The sequence below is a fragment of the Ursus arctos genome, unplaced genomic scaffold, assembly GCF_023065955.2.
Source record: "Ursus arctos isolate Adak ecotype North America unplaced genomic scaffold, UrsArc2.0 scaffold_3, whole genome shotgun sequence".
Lineage (NCBI taxonomy): Eukaryota > Metazoa > Chordata > Mammalia > Carnivora > Ursidae > Ursus > Ursus arctos.
This window is the reverse complement of record NW_026622985.1, coordinates 23,206,874-23,224,352: the sequence shown is the minus strand read 5'-3', so window position 1 is coordinate 23,224,352 and position 17,479 is coordinate 23,206,874. Positions and strand designations below refer to the sequence as shown.

General features: G+C 35.1%; 1 protein-coding gene across 24 annotated transcripts in view; it reads right to left on the bottom strand.

The window, feature by feature from the left end:
* Positions 1 to 3,778: 3,778 nt before the first annotated feature.
* Positions 3,779 to 17,479, bottom strand: part of CD36 (CD36 molecule) — a 74,991-nt gene continuing 61,290 nt past the window's right edge. For all 24 annotated transcript variants that reach the window (XM_026504571.4, XM_048212740.2, XM_048212734.2 and 21 more), the window contains 10 exons: positions 17,027 to 17,206; positions 15,447 to 15,538; positions 13,462 to 13,508; positions 10,760 to 10,829; positions 9,473 to 9,660; positions 8,408 to 8,526; positions 7,311 to 7,384; positions 6,739 to 6,793; positions 5,738 to 5,902; positions 3,779 to 4,635 (listed from right to left, as the gene is read on the bottom strand). In XM_026504571.4, coding sequence (XP_026360356.2) covers positions 5,738 to 5,902; positions 6,739 to 6,793; positions 7,311 to 7,384; positions 8,408 to 8,526; positions 9,473 to 9,660; positions 10,760 to 10,829; positions 13,462 to 13,508; positions 15,447 to 15,538; positions 17,027 to 17,206 — 990 coding nt within the window. In that variant the 3' untranslated portion in view covers positions 3,779 to 4,635. The remainder of the gene's footprint in view (positions 4,636 to 5,737; positions 5,903 to 6,738; positions 6,794 to 7,310; positions 7,385 to 8,407; positions 8,527 to 9,472; positions 9,661 to 10,759; positions 10,830 to 13,461; positions 13,509 to 15,446; positions 15,539 to 17,026; positions 17,207 to 17,479) is intronic.

The following is a 17,479-nucleotide window of genomic DNA, read 5'->3' as shown; positions in this document are numbered from 1 at the left end:
CAGCTTAAGTTGGTAAGAACTTAAGTATGAATGCATTTTCAAAGCTCCACATTTTTGCTTTTTGGCATCACATTTTACATTTTTTTTAATCTTGTGTGACCCTTAAGTAGTTTATATAGTTTTTTTCCTGCAGTCTTTTAACCTTTATACTAGCTTTAGTAGATTAATCCATTACCTTTACATTTGTTTATCTGTGTGATTTATACTTTCAAATATTTTGTTATTAGCCTGCTTTCTTTTCATATTGAAGTCCCTCTGAAATTTTTTATAAGGCCAGTTTAGTGGTGATGAACTCCTTTAGAGTGCTCTTGGTTGGGATTTTTTTTTTTTAGAGCACTTTGAATATATTGTGCGACCGTATTTTAGCCTGCAAGGTTCTGCTGAAAATTCTAATAACCTTATGGGGAGGTTCCCTTGTGTGTAACAAGTCGTTTTTTCTTTCTGCTTTAAGGGTTCTCTCATTGTCTTAAACTTTTTAACATTTAATTATAATGTATCTCAGTGAGGCTCTCCTTGGGTTCATCTTATTTGGAATTTTATGGGCTTCCTGGATCTAGATGTCTATTTTCTTCCCTAGGTTAGGGAAGTTTTAAGCCTTTATTTCTTTAAATAAGTTTTCCATCTTTTCTCTCTCTCCTTTCCTCTGGGCCCCCTTTATTTTTTTTTCATAATATTTTTATTATGTTATTCACCATACAGTACATAGCTGGTTTTTGATGTAAAGTTTGATGATTCATTAGTTGCGTATAACACCCAGTGAACCATGCAATACGTGCCCTCCTTACTACCCATCACCGGTCTATCCCATTCCCCCATTCCCCTCCCCTCTGAAGCCCTCAGTTTGTTTCTCATAGTCCATAGTCTCTCATGTTTCATTCCCCCTTCTGATTACCACCCCTTTCTTCTCCTACCGATCTTCCTAGTTCTTATGTTCCATAGATGAGAGAAACCATATGATAATTGTCTTTCTCTGCTTGGCTTATTTCACTTAGCATTATCTCCTCCAGTGCCGTCCATGTTGCAGCAAATGTTGAGGAATTGTCCTTTTTGATAGCTGAGTAATATTCCATTGTATATATGGACCACATCTTCATAATCCAGTCGTCCGTTGAAGGGCATCTTGGCTCCTTCCATGATTTAGCTATTGTGGACAATGCTGCTATGAACATCGGGGTGCATATGGCCCTTCTCTTCACTGCATCTGTATCTTTTGGGCCCCCTTTAATGCAAACATTAGCCTGCTTGATGTTTTCCTTAAGTCCTTTAAGCTAGTTTCACTTTTTTTTTTTTTTTTCTGTTCTGATTGGGTAAGTTCCTCTGCTGTGTCTTGAGTTCTTTGATCCTTTCTTCTGTTTCAGCTTGTCTTCTAGTATTCTGCTGAACCCCTCCCATGTACTTTCAGTACAGTTATTTATTCTTCAGCTCTGTACCTTCTGTTCAATACTTATATATTCTCTTTGTTGAAGTTTGCTGTGTTCATCCATTCTTCTTGTTGGTCTTTTGAGTATCTTTACAATTTCTTTGAATTCTTTATCAGGTAAATTATTTATATGAAGGGTTTTTTTTTCCCTGAAGTTTTATTTTTTTGGAACATAGTTTCTTCATTTTAAGTCTTGAACGAGTTTCCTCCTGTAGATGAGCCTTATTATTCAGCTGTGCCCTAGCTCTTGGTTGTCTCTCAAGTCTTTGTGATTTTCCAAGCAGCCTACTTTATTTTAACGACCCCCAGTAGATGAAGCCATACTAAGGTCAGTGTCCCAAAGAGGAGGATCTCAGTACGCATCTCTATTCAGGCTGACTGGACCCGGACCTTCAGACAGCAGCTTTTAAAGTATGAAAGTGGACACAGTCTTGCAGAACTACAAACGTATGCCCTGTTGGCCACTAGGGCCAGGAAATCTAGGTGTCCCCTGGACAGCAGTCCTCAAATCTCCAGATGAATTTTAACATAGTTCTAGTGGCCTGTTAAGATACTCTCCAGGGACAGAAGCTAGCAGGTGCCATCTTTGTGCTCTCTGCCTTGCTCCAGCCAATAGACACCGATTTCTAGCTCCTTGCTATGCTCTGAGTGTCAGTAGCTCCCAGAGGGAAGCTTTTACACACATTTGGTGCTCTGATTTCTGCAGCTGCTGCCCAGAAAACACCCTTCGATTACTTGGCTCTCATGTCCGAGGGAGCTTATGTTCCTGAATCCCATAGGATCAAAACAATCGGGGACAGTTCTTGATACATTACCACTCCCAGAGCATTGCACAGACAGCAGACTGAAACATAATCCAGTTTATCTAAGAGGCCAATTTGCTTGTCCAGGAGATTCGGTCTGAGGGACAGGCTTTAGGTTTGACGCACTTCTAGGAGCCTAGAGGTGTTCTCAGGGAACATGCTAATGGAGATCATCTTTGAGCTCTCCCTCTGCCTTTACTTCAGTTGTAATTATTGTGTAGCTCTGACACTGATAATGGGTTAAAAGACTGGCAGAGTATTGCAAATGCACAAATGCAACACAAATATCCAGTACTTTCACAGTGAATTTTCAGGGATAACCAATTTGTCTATAGCTTCATTTTTTTTTATGCACTTGTAACAATGAGCATTAACCCACTTTGAAATGTAGCTTCTCTAACTTATGTCAACCCCTTTGCAGATGGTACAGATTTTCAAACTTAAGGTATCATCAACAATAACTATCATTTGTGTGATGGTTAAGATAGTTTGGAATGCAAATGTGCCTCTCTACCAAATGGTAGTTTTCCTATGGAATACAGCATACAACTTTACCAATGCACAGTTGTAGGTATTCAAACATTTTCCCTCCTTGAACACCATACAAGTCACACATTTAATACACATATTAAATCTTAGCACACATATGAGCATGCACACATCCAAACCTATTTTTCTTATAAAATATCTATCTCCTATTCTTTAAAGAAAGTATTGTCTTTTCTATAGGGTATTTTTAATATAATTTACTTACCTTTGCATATGTATTGTCTTTCCTCTTATGAATACTTTATAGAATTTAAAGAAAATGTTGAGTAATGATAAAGATTGCATTTAAACAATACTAAAGACACGTAAGTGAAAATCTTTTTTCCTAAGTGGTGTGATATGATTTTCTATATAAAGATTATGAAGTCTGAATCATTGCTTGGATACATAGATAGTTTTTCATCCAATTCTTCAATCCCACTTAGCTCAAGAATTCAATTTCCTCCATCTATCTCTTAGATCACCACATCAACTTTTAAGTATCAGATGTCTAGAATCTCTTCTTACATGTCAGTATCTTACAGGGACACCCCCTCCTCCATCCCCCTCAAAACTAAATGTAAAGACACTAAATCAGTAGTAATGTGAGGAAAACAGGTTATTATTTTAGTATCCAAACCAGTTACTACTACTTTGTCCTATAAATCACTGTGTATAAAACACAAGACAGAATGTGGTCCATTTTCCCTTTCTGTGAAAAGTTTTCTGGGAGGACTAGTGCTCTCTGCAGTAAGTGAACCCTTGCTAAAGAAAGCAGGAAGGATTACCTAACAGTAGGTCTCCTAATAGAAAGGAAAAATCCTTAAGCTCTGGATTGACGTTCTGCTACTGTAAAGGATGAAACCAAGTGTCTCTTTTGCTTTTCCTCAGATGGGCTTAAAAACTTAGCCTAGGAGAAAGTGGTCATGATTGAATTCAGAAAACTAGAGATTCAGATAGAATACTTCTTACAGAAAACTAGGGTACATGTTTTGTGACACAAGAAGAGCCATACAAAGCACAGGAATTTGAGGAAGAACATATTTTACTGGTTCAGACCGTTCTGAGGTGACTATGAAAGCAAGAGCTATTACAACAAATAACTGTTAATGCACATTGTATTCCTGATAATCTTTCATACAATTCCTTTATTATCATTTACATCTCTTAATACCTAGCACAGCACTCTGAGGTTGCCAAGCATGTTGTATGTAACTGAGTAGAAAGAAAAGCTGCAGAACGTGGAAGATGACAAAGTCCTTAAACACAAAGAGCCAAAATGTGCTACCAATGATGTCCATTTGCATAAACAGTGACAAAATATAAGCCCATATTGTTACGCAGTAAGAAAATGGTTACAAAGCCTGCTGTTGCTGTACAAAGGATTCCAAAGAGAAAGAACCTTGAGTAATATATAATTTTACTTTCCATTCTTAAATGTCTTTCAAAATAGTTGGTGCTCGTGAACTGTGATGTACTGACAGTCCTGGGGTCAGTCTATTGCAACTGAACAGGGTCATTGATGTTTTTCCCTTGAAGACAGGAGTTCAGGGTCCAAGATTTGTTGAGAATGTCCACTCTGCTGAATTTGCCACCAGGGAACCAGTTAGTGAATCAGTATTTATGCTTGAGCCAGGTCTACAGAAACTGAAATCAATTTGATTGTGCACATGATGAATTTTAAAAGGTTCCGGTTTTGTGTTCAAAGCATGGATTTTACCAACATCTTAAAACCTTTAGAAATGTGCTGCTGCTTGGTGCAAAAAGTAATGCCACCATTTCTTTGACTAGAAGATAAGGTGTGTTTTGTAAAAATTTTTGTAGGCCAATAGTAACAAAGGTCCTGACGTAGCTGGTACATAAAGGTAAAAACTCATTTATTGCCTGTAAAATAGAAGAATGTTCTATTGTTACTACTTATCATCAGAAAGCAGTGGAAAAATAGATATCATACTTTCTATTATTTGGTCTAATTTTTCAAATGACAAAGAAAAGTTCTCAGGTGGACGTTATGGATAAGGCAGTATGTATTTCCAACCATGGAAGGCTACTTTTTGACTCCCAAGAATAGCCAGATGAAGAGTGGAAACTAATTAAACCACTTTTTGCTGTCCCTTCAGGCCATCTTTCATTTATACAATTGCTTTTGAAAGAACTATTGGCTTAATCTGTGATCCATTGAGTAAAACCACATGTTAGAGCCACCATCTTTATTCTCTCTTATACATTCATCTCATTTTTTTCAGTGTTTACAAATCTACCCAAAGACATAATTTCTGTAATATTCAAAACTGATGCTTAAGGATATTTCTTTAATTGAAGAAATTAATTAAAAATCTAACAGATTTTTCCTCTAAACTTAGTAATTTATTCTTTTGTACTGTTATATTCAGATTCAAAGGATGCATTTTAATCACTCACTGGGGCTTCCACAGTAAACATCTGGGGTACACACCATAATTTTAGACCAGCCTGGCCAGCGTATCTATGTGCAGCAATTCTGTTTTTATATTAACAGTTTTCATTTTACTTTAGTGTTTTTTTAATAGCACAAGTTTTTAGTTTTTATTAATTTCTAGCTTAATTTTTATTTTTTCCCTTAAGAATTTCAATCTTGCATAACCCTCTCTAGGCAATGCTTTACTTTTTTTTTATAACTAGAGAGAAATAATCAAGAAATGAAAAGTCAGAATAAAGGTATATTCATATTAACTTTTCAAAGGTGATAATTTCATCTTTTCATTCCTCCCAGAACTTGAGGTAATGCAGTAATCTTAATATTCATACACCACATTTACTTGTTCAATCTTCGCTTGTTTTAATTTAGACATCTCAAAACTCGGAGGATACATTAAAAATGATAGTAGGCTAGACAAGTCTAGAAATGTTTGCAGCCTAATTTCTAACCCTTCTTCGGTAAAATGAAAACAAGTAGTATGTAAACTAATGTTACCAAAGCAATATATAATTTTTGGTATACACTTACTTATTTTACTTTCTTTGATCTGCATGCACAGTATGAAATCATAAAAGCAACAAACATCACCACACCAACACTGAGTAAGATAATTTCTACCAGGCCAAGGAGGTTTATTTTTCCAGTCACTTGTTTTCTGAATTTTTCTGCCTTTTCATCACCAATGGTACCAGTCTGTAATCAGATTAACAATTAGCATTGAGTAAATTAGTGGAGCATAATACTTAACCACCTTCCATTTACATAGCACTCTTTTCTCCAAACACTTGCATAAGTGTTAGTCATCTGTATCTTTAAGACAAGCCAATAGAATTCACTTTGCACATCAAAGAAGGCAACATACTTAGTGAAATATAATCCCCCTCCCTTTGAACATGTAATATAGCACTATTGAACATACTAAGTTCATTGATCTTCAGAATGGCCTTACTAACATATTCCACAATTTTCCAACAGATGTTTCCTATTGACAGAGGGAAGCGTCAAGGGTCAACAGTTTCAGTCCCTCTCAAGTTTTATGTACTGCATTTCCTAATTCTGGGGCTAATTAATTCCATGGTTTACACTAAAAATATCTCATCAGGCAATAGGATAGACTGCCTACACCTGCTCTAACTGGGTCTTTATGCGCTTGGTTAACTTTTATTAGCACTGTAATATTCACCAAGCCTCGAGTTATTTGGTGTTCCATGTACATATGACTCTTTCCAAAAACAAGCACTGTGGCAAGAAAAAGTGCTTAAAAGATGCATTTTGAAAATAATAAAAAGTGATAGAAAGTGCTTTGACTTTCTAAAAGAAAAACATTGAAAGTAACACAAATTTGGTATTTCTGTTTGGTTGGGTCTTCTCAAATAGTAATAATATATATACTCATCTATATGGGCAATGAAGACATACAACTTCAATTACTATACATACATTTTCAGTTTTGAGACACCAAAAGCTTTTTTTATATACACAGAAGTTTACCGCTTTTAATGACTGAGAGAGAAAAAAAAAATACTAACCTCATTAAGCCAAAGAACAGGCACGATATAGTTTCGCTTCAGATTCTTTAATACGCTGTAATATACAAAATACATACTAATATATTACCCATATGCAACAGAAATTTCAGTAAGTACTAGTGTAAATATGTGTTCAGAAATCAGCTGCTTGGTTAAGTTCTTTGATTTTGTTCCTTGCAATAAATCATTTAAATGTTAATGTGATTGTTTCTCAGACACCTTTCACTCTTACAAATCAGACTAACACCGATTTCTAATTAGATGGACTTTTTCTAAGCACAGATTTTCTCTTTCCTCAAATTCTACCCAGGAAAGTAAAATAGGAATTCCAGAAACCGGTCACAGAAATATTTGGACAGCTAACAAAATGAGAGATACCACCAAATATTCCAAAATATGTGTAGTTACCATTTCAGTAAACACTAGACATAATTCTAACTTACAAATAAACATTTAATGACCTTAAGCCAAAGAGAAGTTGAAATTTTGTATTCTTTCCATTTACTTTAATAGACTCACATTCTTACAAGAAAATACTAAAAATCAGGTAACCATAAACTTAAGAGACTCACTCAATTTTTTTTGCTGGCTTGACCAATAGGTTGATTTGTAGCCGTTTTGCGAATCGTAAAGTGAATCCAGTTATCTAAAAAGAGAAAAAACAGTTACTAGCTTTAAAAAAAAATCCCAAACTTTTATTGTTATATAGTATTTGATTAAACTGTACTACTTGAAACTTGACACATGTTAAACATATTACATAACTATAATTACACGTGTACATGCGGTATGGATATGCATGGATGTACACGCATACACCACTTCTTTGCCCAAGCAAATGTCAAGGTTTTAGTTAGATTTGTGATATCTACCAAAACTGGTGTTGGGTAATTAACAAAATACTGAAACACAGAGCTCATATAGATTCCTGAACTATGCATCATCAAATGTATATTCTCTTAGAACTGATGTGTCATAAGTTTAATTATAATACTAGTTCTGTCATTATTTAAACTGATACATGACCACTAAAATTTGAGTTATAGGAATCTTTATTGATTTTTCTTGATACTAAGTATAAAATAGATCTTGCCCTATATTCACATTTACCCATAAAATCTCTTTTCATTCCTCATAATACACAGTATCTCTTCAGGTAAGCAATATTTACAGTTACAAATTACTTTTTAAAAAAAAAATTATTTTAGAGAGTGTGTGAGTAGAGGGGCAAAGGGAGAAAATCTTCAAGTGGACTCCCCACTGAGCACGGAGGCAGGCTTGATTCAGGACGCATGAGATCATGACCCGAGCAGAAACCAAGAGTTGGAGGCTTAACCCCCTGAGCCACCCAGGTACCCCATAAATTGCTCTTTTATGCTTATTTTATACGTCTCAAATTGTTTTAAGCCACTTAGAATCATTCCCATCATTGATATTCCTGACTTATGAACCACTGAAAAGACCTACAAAGTTCCACATGCTGAAAAACTATAAAGTTTAATGACCTTGACATTTCATTAGCAACAATAGAAAGAAATCAATGTAATTTTCACTGAAATAATAGTAGTAATTTATCAAGATCGTGATTCAATAAATGTGATTAAGAAGAAGGAGAGAATTTTTCTTTCAATTTAATGAAACAAATCAGATCAATAATATATTTGCTTACAGGTTCAACATCTAAGTATGTGCTATGTTCCTCTTCATTTGGACTTAAGCCTTCAATAGGTTCTCCAATATCAGGACTTGCATGTAGGAAATGAGGAAGTGAAATGTACACAGGTTTTCCTGAAAACAAATTTTAAGACATATCTGGGGATAAATCATTTTCCTCATTTCACATACCATTCAGAAAATATTTACTTAAAAATAAATATAATTTTTACATAAAAGAAGGCATAGCTGGGCTTGAACACTGGGGAAGTAAAAGTGGGGAAGAAATTATATGACCTGATTACTACTGTACAAAAATAAAATACAAATTTCTGCATCATCCTAGTCAGTTAATGTCTAGTGTTCTTCCTTAGGGGGTAATTTTCAATATGTAAAGTTGAGCTTTATGTTCCTGTTTCAGGCAGTAATGTATCTGTGAACTGGGAATTAATTTAAGAGGTTTTCTTTCTTTATTGACATTCATCCCAATATGAAGGAGGTGAGCTAAATAAGACAGACTCCAAACTGTTTTTAAGTCAATAAGACCTACTTAAAACATTTTTATTAACCAATTTCTAGGTAAGAAAAAGCTAGAAAAATGAAGATGTGGATAAGATGGGATGCTCAAAGTATTCTAGGAATTATTTTTATCTTACCAGCGATCTGATAGTAGCACAGGAAACAAACAAAATGAAAGGGTTAACTATGGAATGGGTACAGACCAATATCCAATATGTAGTTAATATCAAAAATATACAATGAATTCATAGAACTCAAAAAAAATAATACGAAAACCACCATACAACCCATTTTTAAAAATGTGCTAAGGACCTAAACAGACATTTCCCAAAGTAGCAGGGAAAATATCAGTATGGTGTTACCGAATAATAACTAAGTGTTACAGCACTGGAACAGAATTTGGGCCTGAAACACCAGTTTTCTACCGCCCCACTTTTTCTGGCCTATTGTTTTCTCGCTTTATTTTTAAATTTTTGGTGGAAAGAGAGCTTGGGTAAAGGTTGCATTTTAAACACTACTACAAATTACATCATGGACTGTGGTACTCAGAACATTTACCCACCTTCTTTGCATTTGCCAATGTCTAGCACGCCATATGACGTACAATTTTTTGAGATAACTTTTTCTGTGCAGAAACAATGGTTATCTGGATTTTGAAGTGGAGATGCAAAGGCCACAGATGGAAGAACAAATCTATAGACAGGGATTCCTTTCAGATTAACTTCAGCTCCAAACACAGCATAGATTGACCTAAACACAGATAAGAAACAGTTTTATTCCAGGAAACTGAACTACATTCTGGAGATTTTTTTTTTCCTCTTATTTTTAGATTTATATTCTTGCTTTAACTTAGAAAAATTGGATACTCTTGTTAGAATTTTAAATTCTCATTCAATTTGCAGGAAAATTCTTGTGAAATTTCAAGGCATACCAGGACATAATACCTGAGTATGAACTACTTTTACCTTTATTCTCAAAAGTTTCTACGAGCAATTTTTGCTTGTGAACTACCAGGGGAATTTATAATGAAGACATTTCTCATAGTTAATTTCCTCTTTATATGACTTCCCTCAAATCTTTTATTTGTGCTCAGTTCAAATGAAATACAATGAAAATTTCTTTCAAAACTTAATCCTGGAGAGAAGGCCACATACTCACCGGGGCATGTGCATATAAGCTCTTAGAGAGAGAAATATTTATTGAGTGCCTGTATCATTTACGGAGGACTCACCAACACCTAGGCAATGTGCTAGGGCTCAATACATATTCTAATCCCCACATAACCTTATGTAAAGAAACACTGCTCTCTTCAATTTTACAGGGAAGGACAATCTTGAGATATTTCAAATGTTTCCCATAATCTAGTCTTTAGGAACAGAGCTAGGACTGAAGTGACCGGTGCGGGCTCCAATGCTTGTGTGCTATCTGCTGGGAGCCACAGATTTTAAGAGGCTGTAGTAGCAATAGGGCACATGAACATCATTCTGTGACAATGGCATCCTCTTCTCGGGACATCAATAGGAAGATGGGCATGCCCTTCTAGATATGACTGTTATTGAATATAGTCTAGTGTAGTAAAAATAAATAAATCAATAAATAATTCTTAAAAATGAGAAAAAATAATTTGCATTATGTATACGATCCTTCTGCAACCTTCAGCTTTATAAAAGTTAAGCACATTATGAATACCATATTGTATTTATTCTGAATAAATCAAGAAAAATTTCCCTATGTATACTTTTTTCCCTCAGATAACATCATTATTAAGTATGAGCTTTAGGTCTGTGGTTTTTCACTTGGGGAAAAAAACTTTCTGACTCCCAGAGCTACCTCGTTGTCTTTGTCTTACCTGCAAATGTCAGAGGAAAAGAAACGCAATACTCGCGTCTTCTCAATAAAAGGTGGAAATGAGGCTGCATCTGTTTAAAAATCAAGCCAGTGACAAGGGATTAGATGTAATGTGTGTCCTAGAAAAATCTAGAAATCTCTATTCCAATACAATCAGTAGAAATGTAAGGCAAACAGTGTATGTAATTTTTAAATTCTTTAGTAGCCATTTTTTAGAAAGTAAAAAGAAACGGGTATATTTGATTTAACCCAATACCTCTCAAAGGCCATCATTTCAACATGTAATCAATATAAAAATTAACAAACTCCAATATGTATTTTATATTTATAGCACCTTTCAATTCATAATTCCATAAGCACATTTCTTAATTTCTTTCCTTAATATCAACGTGTGCCTAGCAGTTACCCTATTCAATAAGTCTGTATACTATATATTCATTGGTATTTAATTTCATATTTAATCTTCCCACTCTTTAAAAATAAAGTTTACAAAAATAATGGCAAAATCACATACGAAAATTGTGATTGTGTTTGTTTTTGAAATCCCCCGCCTCATCAGTAGGTGGCACTTTTCTCACTATGAAGTTTCTTAACTAGGAAGTTCCCTTAGAGCTTCTGTTAGATTTGTTCTTACTTCTGAGAGTGAGTCCTTCATCTGTCCGTTATAATGGCTGGTTAATATTTTACATATCATTTATGAAAATTCTCTCACTAACCAGAATTTTCTCCAAGTGCTTGGAAAACATATCCATCACACGCTGGATATATGAAGAAATAACTAGATTAACACCTGCATTTGCTTCTCAAGTTAGTATCACTAAAATGAGCCACAACACTGAATGTGTTTGTTGAAAACAGGAAGACCCATCTTTCAGTTATGCATCCAGGTTCTTTTTCTGGTTAAATGCCTCAACCTTGTGATCTTGTTACATTTCACTTATACTCTTGTAATGAGTGAAATACAATAGAAGAGCACAGTAAATTTCATTCTGGCCTTGAGAGAATTGGATCTTCAAGGTTAGTTTGAACTTCCCAGATAGGTCGCTCAATGAACACTGTCTACAACTGCCTTCCCAACACCATGACCATTAAAGGAAGGAATATATTAAAAAGCTTTAAGACTCATTTTCTGAAATATCATCAAAGATTATGCCATAATTATTCCCAATTGCCAGGGAAATAACTTACAAGATTGCTGACTTTTTAAAAAAAATTCAGATGTATATCAATATTTTCATTTTATGTCTCTTCTTACTGTAGAAGGTAGAGAGGCACTTTTAAATTACAACCTTTTCTATTTTGCTGGCTGATTTTCCCCAATGCCATAAACCAAGAATCTCTCACAGAGATCACATCAGAGTCCCCTGCCCTGTCCAATCTACGTCTGATCCTAATTTGTTTTCCTTCTATTTCCCTCTTAGATACCTTTAACTTTATGCCTGATGTGATTATCGAATCCTTTACCTGTCCTTTAAAACTTCTTACCTTTGGACAGAATTGTTTAATAGTTTTTTGGGTTTTTTTTGTTTTTTTTTCCTTAAACCCTAAAGAATCCTTTACTATTTAGGAGCAGTACAATATATTTCTCTGTATCTAAGGTCTGAAATATTATGCTTATGTAATTATGGGAGTGAGTAGCATTAGGGCAGTTAACAATTTATTTGCAGAAATGCTTTACTTAGGTCTTTCTTGAAATTTGGTACAAAGCAAACTCAACAAGGTTTTTGCTGTTCCTTTCCTATAAGACAGCGGTAACAAAATTAAATAGATGTGTGAAACTCAACAATACCTTTGGAAAAGTAAATATTCCCTGTGTTTCCTTTTCATTCCGTACCCTTTACATAACTTTGTATTTAACTGTCTTCATCTTTATTATAGTGTTTTCTTCGAGAGTACCACCTCGCCAACTTTGGAAACCTCACGCTTCTGCTCAGCTTCTGCATTGCTGAAAGTTCTCCTCATCTCTGGTTTTTAATTACCTCATGGTATTCGATTTCCATTTGCTTTTTAAAACCTTAATTCTTACACTAATAGGTCAACCTATACTTTGCTTTTGCTTTTCTTCAAGGAGAGTAAGCAGTCAGATCTAACCCTGCTGTAAAATCTAGGTTCGCACTACTTTCTTTTTTCCCCCACTTCTAATTCAGAACGTTCATTTTTGCACACGTTTTTCATGGTTAGGAGACATCTAACTGTAAGTTTTTGTTCTTTTTTCTTTCACTCTGACCACCTTATTCAAAAGAGATGGCTCTGTCTTGCAACTTCACGGATTCTACCTCAGCTTCAAATCCCACTTGGAAGTACGTTTTACCTTTCGTAATTATCTTCATTTTAAAATTCTTTCAATTTTAAATTATCTGTACAATATTTATAAAATATATGAAGAGTAACTACTTCTCTCTTTTTAACCCTTTACTTCTGTTGTCAAAAAGGTAGTTCATGAAGTCGAGCTTTCGTACAAATGTTCCCCAAGTCATGCAGTAAAGGCTAATCCTCAAGGATAATCTTCAGAAATCCCATCACATTAGACAGACATTTACTAAGCTGATGTAACAATAGAGACTCTGAATTTTGCTGTATGGCTATGACCATAAGTAAATGCCTACCCGTAACTTTCACAACACTGGAGGTACAGCGGTGGAATGTGTACGACAGAGGGAGGTGGGTTCATTGTGATTATTACCATGAAATACATGCCCTTACCTGTACCATTAATCATGTCACAATAGCTTGGCCAATAGGACAGATTCCTGAGGAATAAAAAGAAAGGAAGTGAACAAACATTCTCTTTTCTAGAGCATCTTTCTCCCATTACTTTATCTGTTATGATTCAGTACTTCCACTAAAATAAGAAAGATTAGATGTGTGACAAATGGTAAGTTGAAGAAATGTTCTAAATCATTGAGCCCATGTTTTGTTTGAAGGTTCCATCTTGTTGGGATCAGTTAAGGGCCCAATACCATTAAGGGGCCAGACTATAATATAAAATAAAAACTGCCAAATGTTAATTTGAAATAACTCAGAGAACATTTATGAAGAAAGAAAATGGAGAAACACATCAGAAATTTAGATCTCTACCTACGGGAGAATTTTTCCCCCATGGGGAGAAATGGACTACTTCGTAGTGTACTGAGTGTTCAAAATAAATAGGAGAAAAATAAGGGGTTAACTGACGTAAGCTCAGTCTGAGGGAGGAGGAGAAGAGGGGCGTGATGTTGAAGAGATTGGAAACATGCAGATCATCAATTTATACTTTTCTCCCTTTTAACCGACTGTATAAGCTGGCATTCAAGTAGAAAAGAATTGATTGATACATGTATATATATCTGGAAGCAATACAAACAGTAGTAGTAAAAACTTTTCTGTATCCTCAGCCACTTTTTGGTGATGAAAAACCCGTCTTTTTCCCCACTGTTAGCATATTACCCAGTGACATCTAAAGGCAAGCTGTTGCTTCTTTTTTAAACAGAATAAGCTGGCAATCATGCTCAGTCTTGCCATGATCAGTTAAATTGATCTTGTCATAATCTCAAAATGATGTGGAATTCTCACTCCGATTAGAAGCACTTAGCAACTCTCCTCAAAATGTCTCCGTAATATTGAAATGGCAGAAATGCTCGTGTTCCTCAATATAGAGTGATGCTATTTCCCCTGAAATAAGCATTTAGAAGTATTTGTTTTCTTCCACTAGACTTTTCTATATAAAGATGGAGATTCTATGGAATCTGTAGAAGAACAAGTCCTGCCTTAGTGAATATGTAATGGCCGCATGCAATTTTTAGATAGGGACTTGGTGTGAGGCAGTGGCTACTTGTATTAATAAAAACATTTCATCTCTTTCCATTTTGACTACTGTATTCTTTACCAGGAAATAACTGGTCTAAAGCACATTTATTAACTTTGATTAGAAAAGGACTTTCTTCCCTGACACTTACTGAGATTCTATTTTTTACACATAGGAGAAATTCTGTATACTGCAGATGAATAGTCAGGAGCTAGGGGAAAAAAAGCAAATCATGACTACATGAACCTATCACATTCTATTACTACTTCAAAGGAGGCACGGTCTTTATTTTCAAGTTTAATATGCCCATTTTAGAACCATACTTGAAGTACTAATTCCATTTTTGCACTGATAAACGTTTAAAAACGCTGACTTATCAACATAGAACATTCTTTCAAAAATTTTTGAAGGGAAACGCCATGAAAACATTTGCATGGATTGTTTTCATCTTTATAGACACATGAAGTCATGCAGTGAAATGAACAATTTTTATTAGATATGCTTCGTAACAAAAGTACCACACACCCAGCAAGCTATGTTTTTCTAGCTGCTAGCTGATCAGCTGATGGATTGATTTGCTTCCTTTCCTTTGCGGTTACGTAACTGGAGGAGTGTCCTGCAGTGCTGGCGACGCAGCAGAGCTGGAAATAGTCCTTTTGGATCTCATTATGTAAGAGAACCTGTGCGTGAAGGTAAACCAAATTCTCAAGTGGGGCTGATACTCAGCGGCTACACGCTAGGTGCGACCGGCTGTCACAACTTAAGGCTTAACACCTGTCCGAACCAAAATTTCCAGGGCTGAGATATAGGCAAATCGGGACCACAGTTGGTGCCTGTGCCTTACCAGTTGTTCAATGAATACCACACCTGCCTTGGCGTATGCACACTTAACCTGGACACTTACCTTTTACCTTTGTAAGTGTCAATTATGGCAACTTGGCTTATGTTGTCTCTCCCACTGAAAACCGTATAAACTCCATCTGCGGTGTTGTTGTACTGAAAAGGTAGGTACAAGAAGAAATTACTTCCAGGACAAGCCATATTTTCCAAGTTATAAAATATGCAACTCGCTTTCCCAGTTTTCAGATCCTAGTTGTTTGTAATTATATGGTTGGAAATGAAGTTTGCAAAGTATTGGTCCTAAACATTTCAAAAAGATAGAATATAGGGGCGCCTGGGTAGCGCAGTCGTTAGGCGGCTGCCTTCGGCTCAGGGCGTGATCCTGGCGTTCCAGGATCGAGTCCCACATCGGGCTCCTCCGCTGGGAGCCTGCTTCTTCCTCTCCCACTCCCCCTGCTTGTGTTCCCTCTCTCACTGGCTGTCTCTCTCTGTCGAAATAAATAAATAAAATCTTAAAAAAAAAAAAAAAAAGAATATAAAAGGCACCTAGAAATAAGTGCTAGAGGTTGAAACAAAGGAAGAAAAACCAGTAACAGAAGTTGACATGATCCGAACTCTAGTACTCTTTGTCTTAGCTAAGCCAGTAAGGCAATTTTGATCACTACTCTTATTATATTGAGGTGAGGGGATATTAAAAAAATACCTATGAGAACAAGGACAGACTTCCAGAGATATTCCAATGGTCTTTTTCTTTCTTTCTAAATGTTATGATCTTTATTAAGTGGATACTAAAAATCAGGCCTACAAAATTAAAAATTAGTCAAGAAATTAAATTATAAATTAGCCAAAGAAAAAGTTACGAGTTTTTGAGTTAAAAAAAAATAGTAAGAATCTCTGATCCTTTGAGGCTTTCTACATTCATATTTATTGACCTATAGCTTTGCAATCCTAAACACTATCTAAAACTAAAATAATAGCAATGAATTGGAGAATATAACTAATACCACATATAGTGCCAAATCAGCTCACAGTCAAAATTCCAACGTAACAGTTAGCTTGTCCTATTTATAATCCTATATATAAAAAAAACCTTAAGCTATAACTAAGTGCATGGCCGAGTTGGCTTTTTCTTTAACATGCAAACTGGTATTTCATGACAAACTGCATTAAAATAGGACATTGCTGATTTGTCTACCTCATTGTGTGCAAAGGTAGGCTAACTTTTAAATTAATATTAACACAAATTTTAAGAGGTCTGGAGAAGGAGGAATGATAAGATGAATCCATTTAACACAAAAATATATTAAACTTGATTTTTTGAGAAGGGAAGTCAAAACCAAAAATAGAATTCAAAGCCTTATTGGCCTATGACCTATTTTAGGCAACTGTGTATTTCTCAAAGAATGAAAACTTAATAATTAAATTTAAAATGAAGAAGCTGAGATTTCATTAAGTTTTAGATAAGTTTTCCAACCAGGAAAGCTAAAGCCATCTGAGATACAGATTTTTAAAAATTAGGATATTTATTCCCAGATCAGAAATTGTATAAACACACTAAATTATAAAATTATAAATTACCAATGCCATTGTATTTATCCAATTAAAGTATTAAAAAAAAATCAACATTCATGTTTGTGTACTCACAGGATAAAACACACCAACTGTTGTGGAAACAGGGTATGGAACCAAACTCAAGAACGGATCCGTATAGCCCCACAAGATCTCTCTCACAGTTCTTTTTTGAAACAAAGATGATTTTGACTTTTTGATAAGTGAATTGAGTACCACTTGAACAAATGCGTTTGGATAGAGATGGGCTGCAGCCTACAAAAAAAAAAAAATCACTGCTTGTGATACCAATTTTAGTACCTATTTAGTATGTAACACATAGATGCATTAAATACTACAATTAAGTTCAATAGGGGAAAAAAAAAACCTAACTATCTTTAAAATTATTACCCAATCTTGCCAGGATGAAAAATGTAATTTGTCTAATTCCTAGATGATTACATTTCTCTGCCTCAGTGCCAGTCACAAGGAGATATTTAAAGTTAGACCCCATTTTTTTTAATGATATACTTTAAATGGTCTTCCAAT